The sequence below is a fragment of the Erythranthe guttata genome, chromosome 6, assembly GCF_056151865.1.
Source record: "Erythranthe guttata isolate IM_541 chromosome 6, IM_541, whole genome shotgun sequence".
In the NCBI taxonomy this organism is placed as follows: Eukaryota; Viridiplantae; Streptophyta; class Magnoliopsida; order Lamiales; family Phrymaceae; genus Erythranthe; species Erythranthe guttata.
The window spans coordinates 12,300,037-12,305,359 of NC_142538.1; the positions used below are offsets into that span (position 1 = coordinate 12,300,037).

Below are 5,323 nucleotides of genomic sequence, written 5' to 3' on the forward strand. Positions count from 1 at the left end.
TTATGTACTCCTCATGAGTACATTATTTACGTACTCCTCATTAGTACATTCTTTACGTACTTCTCATTAGTACATTCTTTGTAGTCTAGATTGTTTAGTATATATGTTTCTAGACTTGGTTGTAAGAATGATCAAGATAGTGATTCATTCATAAGAAAAAAGTTCTTTACGTACTCCTGTAACAACAAATTTTTATCTGCGATTTAGACAAACAAGAAAAACTTGCACAAATATAATTTTATTGAATTAAAATAAAATATTGCGGGTTACAAACTCTAATTTAATCATCTGATTCTTCTCTCAAGAACAATATGCGTTTGATCTTCTCCGGATTTGATTTGGATTTGAATAACGTTTTCCGAGGGTCATGCGACTTGAATCTCGGATCGAACGTTGAACTTTGACGAGCTTTGACTTGAAGATCTTGGAGTTCTTGATGGATTTGGCCCTTCAATCTTCCTTCGATCTTGATTTGTTGAACTTTGACGGGTTTTGACTTGAAGATCTTGGAGTTCTTGATGGATTTGGCCCTTCAATCTTCCTTCGATCTTGATTTGTTGAAGAACACCCTCGATTTGATGAAGGAACGCCCTCGAACGCCCTCGATTTGATGAAGAACGCCTTGAATTTGTTGAAGAACGACTTGAATATTGTAGAGAGAATTTTCTCCTATGAATTTTCTTCTTCTTCAGTTGTGTTCTTAATTGTGAAGGGAGGGTCCCTATTTATAGTGGTAGAATAAGAGTCCTTGATGGACCTTAGAGAAATATTAATATACGCCACTTTTCATGGCATGCAATTTTGATTTGATTTATATTCAAATATCTAATTACGGAACTGCCATTGAGTTTGCATGAAACTCCTTGCCCCCATAATTGCATAATTGCCCCTTTGTTATGGATTAAATTTCACTCGTCTACAAATGCCCCCTCGCGACTTATTCACGGATGATTGATGTATCTTGGGTGATTAAGTCACGAATAATTGTTGACTCGATTCGTGTGCTTAGGAGGCTTCATTGATATAGTCCATGGGTACTTGATCAGTGGGCCTTAAAGTAAAACCATGATAATACGTATTAAACTCGATTTCTTCCTCAATCTGCTCGGCTCACTCAAAGAATTATTTTTTTTTTCTTTTTTCTTTTTTTTTTTTTAAGCCGACATGCACGGCTCATTTGCCAGGATTTCATAAGCTTATCATAGTCTGTCAATGCTTAATCATCCAATTTCTCAGTTTGAAATCAATTGGGCCCACTTGGAAAAAATAAAATAAATTAAATCTTAGAGTCCAACGAGATTCCAATTATGCAGCATGTATACATAGAAACAATATACTTCTATTTCCATACGTCTTTATCTCCTAGTATATTGTATTGGTTCTTCTTACGTCGTGAAATTTTACCGACTCTTCCTTTGGATTTTTAAGGCATAATATGGATTTGAACTTCGACAGGATATTGACTCCTAATTGAGTTCTATCCAAATTTTAACTCACCGAGTTGTATGCAATAAGTGAAATTCGTGCAAGTCTCTTCAACCGAGAACTTTTGACAACTATAATTTGGTCCTCCCCAAGAGAATCAAACTGAACACTCCTGCACCTAGTCGATTCATGACTCTTTGTAATTGGTTTACCATAATCCTAATATGAATTGGTTTGCTCTTATCCATGCTTATAAAAGGAGGGCACCCTTATTTGTTTTGTTCATTCTTCAGCACCGAGTCTTTTATAAAAATTCTTCGCATCCAATCTTGTTGTTTCACCTTTTGCAACTATTTTTTTTTTCTGCCTTTTTTTTTTATGTCGGGTGAGCTTCGTATATTATTATGTATAATCCATCTATTTGATCATGCTCACCAGGTGTTCGATGATTTGATAATAAGAACTGATCCTTTTATTTCGACAATAGGAACCAAGCCCTTTGGTCTTCTCTTCAAATTCGAGTTTTGTAGAATTTATTTGGTTCGATTTCAGGTTAGTTTTGCATATCAGATATCCGCATAATCAGCTTTCTTGAGCACGCCCGCCAGGTGTTTGATAATATGACAATGAGAACTGTTCCTTTTTTTTTTTTTTTTTTTCTTAAGTATTAATGTCAAGGCTTTTGCATTAATATATTTCTTTTCTCCGAACAACTTTCCATCATACTACAGAATCGCCGTTGGTTTGGATTACAGTAGAACTTGCATGAATCATAATTTCTGGAGAGAACGCAACTGAATCGAACAATTCTGTCGGTAAGTGAAACGATGACGTTTTATTTTTTGTTACTATGGATATTTCGTCTTTCGCTCTGTATTTACTCGGGCTTTGGTTTTTTTTTTCAATTTCTGATTGGGTGAACTTTTTGGCGCCTGAGTTGTTTTTTTTTTTTTTTTTTTTTTTTTTTTCGATTCGAGATTAGTTCCACCCATCGAAACTAAGCCCACTTTTCCTTATTTACTCAGGTTTCGCACCTCGAAATATTCGGTACAAAAATTTGTAGAATGTTCGATTTTAGCACGGTTCCTTGCCCTTTCTCCTCTTTTTTTTGCATGTCGAACTAATCGCTCTTTATTCGAACTGTTTTGATAGATTTTCCGATGGTTTATTTCAAGCAAGCTTTCTCTTCTCTTGGCGACGAGCAATTGGTAATTCTTGACGATCGTTACCAACCAAATGACCAAGGAAGCATCTTGACGATTTATGCCCCCCTTATCGGTTCTTACGCAAAGCAATGGCCACGTCTCACGACTCCGAATCGCATGTCCGTTTGGTCCCACGAGCATCCTCATAATAAGTACGAGTACGTCTACAGTTTGCGAGCATCAAATCATAAACCCGACAGATCCTCGCTTCCGGAAGAATCAAGCGGTCCAAGCCTTCTGCCGACTTTGGGTGGCAACATCGTGAAGGGAAAAGTCAAGTGGGGAGATACTCTTAAGCTTTCCGGCGGCTTTCAATTCTTCAAAGGGTACTGGGAATGGACCGAAGACGTTCTCAGCCGTTGCCAGCACAAGCTAAAGTCTGCGAAGATCTACGATTCCGTATATGCTTCCCTCTTCACGTACGACTACAATTCCGAAATCATGAAGGCGTTCTTCGAGGCATGGTGTACGACTACAAATACCCTCTTGACGTCTCCTGGAGAAATGTCTATCTCGTTATGGGATTTGCACACCCTCTCCGGGCTACCGTTAACTGGGCTTCTTTACGATGAAGTTGTCCCTGCCTCTCAAGAACTCGTTGGTTCCGATGCAAAGGGTGTTCGATATTCTCACCGTTCCTGCCGGTATCTATTCCATGCCTACCACTTACTTCGGAAGCGCTCTAAAGATCCTTCCTCCAATGTCTCTGTCGAAAGCTGGATTCAGTTTTGGTCGAAGAAGCAGAAGAAGTACACTCAACCTCCTCCGCGCAAAGAAAAGAAAGGTGTTCGCCCCAATTCAACTCACAATCCTTCTGGCAATATTGAAGCACATGCAAAATGGATCAACATTGAAGAAGCTGTGTTTTCGAGCATTAGCGTTGATGTCGAACTGAGGTCCGAGACATACTTGGCGGCCCATTTGGCTTGTTGGCTTTGCACCTTCGTTCTCGCCGCTGATGATGTGGGCATGATACGTCCTTCAACATTCAAGATGGCTAGCATAATGGCGAGTGGCGAAGAAGTCTCTCTTCCAGTTCCTGTCTTAGCCAGCATCTTCAACGGCATAAATAGGATCTCGAGATCCTTGAGACCCCATCAAGAAAACTCTCTGTTTCCTATTCACTTCGTCTATAGTTGGCTGGCGCTTCATTTCAAGACCCATTGTCAAGTTCAGCAAGGCGTAGTTGTAGATGGCCCAAAGATGATATCTTATTCCGGAGAAGGGAGCGCTAGATGCTACACTCCCGTGGATGCACGCAAACGGATTCACAAAGGAGATCTTATGTCTTGGACTTGTACTGCGATCCCTAGGAGCGAGTCTTCTTTATATGTTGATGATGGAACAGCAAAAGGGTCCAAGAGAAATTATTTCATCGCCATTCGCTCGAGCTATCTCTCCTTGCGGCGTGGTAATCGTTTCGTTATTGAGCCCTATAGTCCTCATCGGTTCAGCCGCCAATTTGGGTATTACCAGGATGTGCCTGGAGTACTTGATGAAGACGTTCGTGAGGCTTCTTTAATAGACGGACTCCGTTACTGGCGTCTATCTGTTTTGCTCGAGTCTATGTCTAAAGTGATATTTTCCATGGTTCCTCAAAATCCGAGAAAGTTTCACACGGACGGCTATAAGAGATGGTGGACTAAAGCTTACGAAACTTATCTTGAAAATAAAGCTGGGAGTCTGATGAACTTGGAGTTAAGTAAGATTCCACTTGAAGACCAAGAAGATGAGGCAAGAAATAGTCTCGGCAATCTTTCTCGCGAAAATGTGCTCCAAACAAAAAACCCTTCTAGAGATATAAAGAAGAAGAATGTTTTGCCTCCATCGGATGAGAGTGATGATAGCCATATAGAACGTCATTGGAAAAGGCCGAAGAGGGACCCGCAATCTTCAAAACCACAAGATCTTCATATTGATAACAGCGTGGACAGTCATTCTCGAACAAATGACGCTTTTGCTGAGAAGGTTGCACTTAACACTTTTTTTTTTCTTCCTTTTTCTTTTCTTTTTTTTTTTTAAGGAAAGGACTGAACGTAGTTCAAAGAAAAAAGATAGAATTTTTTTTTTTTAGGAAAGGACTGAACTTAGAGAATATCTAAGCTGCCTACGTACCCCGGATGGGATCAAGTCATAACGTAGTTAAAAAAAAAAAAGATAGAATTTTTTTTTTTAGGAAAGGACTTAACTTAGAGAATATCTAAGCTGCCTACGTACCTCGAGTGGGATCAAGTCATAACGTAGTTCAAAGAAAAAAGATAGAATTTTTTTTTTTTAGGAAAGGACTGAACTTAGAGAATATCTAAGCTGCCTACGTACCCCGGATGGGATCATGTCATAACGTAGTTAAAAATAAAAGATAGAATTTTTTTTTTTAGGAAATGACTGAACTTAGAGAATATCTAAGCTGCCTACGTACCCCGAGTGGGATCAAGTCATAATGTAGTTCAAAGAAAAAAAGATAGAATTTTTTTTTTTAGGAAAGGACTGAACTTAGAGAATATCTAAGCTGCATACGTACCCCGAGTGGGATCAAGTCATAACGTAGTTCAAAGAAAAAAAATAGATTTTTTTTTTTTTTAGGAAAGGACTGAACTTAGAGAATATCTAAGCTGCCTACGTACCCCGAGTGGGATCAAGTCATAACGTAGTTCAAAGAAAAAAGATAGAATTTTTTTTTTTTTTTTAGCCGT

At 38.9% G+C, this 5,323-nt stretch overlaps 1 protein-coding gene across 1 annotated transcript; it reads left to right on the forward strand.

Moving 5' to 3' along the window:
• Nucleotides 1-2,094: 2,094 nt before the first annotated feature.
• LOC148770171 (uncharacterized) lies at nt 2,095-4,664 on the forward strand. The gene is made up of 3 exons (XM_088819028.1): nt 2,095-2,240; nt 2,578-4,563; nt 4,654-4,664. Exons 2-3 carry the CDS (start codon nt 2,586-2,588, stop codon nt 4,662-4,664), a joined length of 1,989 nt encoding a protein of 662 aa, XP_088675154.1. The 5' UTR covers nt 2,095-2,240; nt 2,578-2,585.
• Nucleotides 4,665-5,323: the final 659 nt, after the last annotated feature.

Bases quoted from the DNA above. Each gene is read 5' to 3' on its own strand.
- LOC148770171 (XM_088819028.1), top strand. From the start codon at position 2,586: ATGGTTTATTTCAAGCAAGCTTTCTCTTCTCTTGGCGACGAGCAATTG.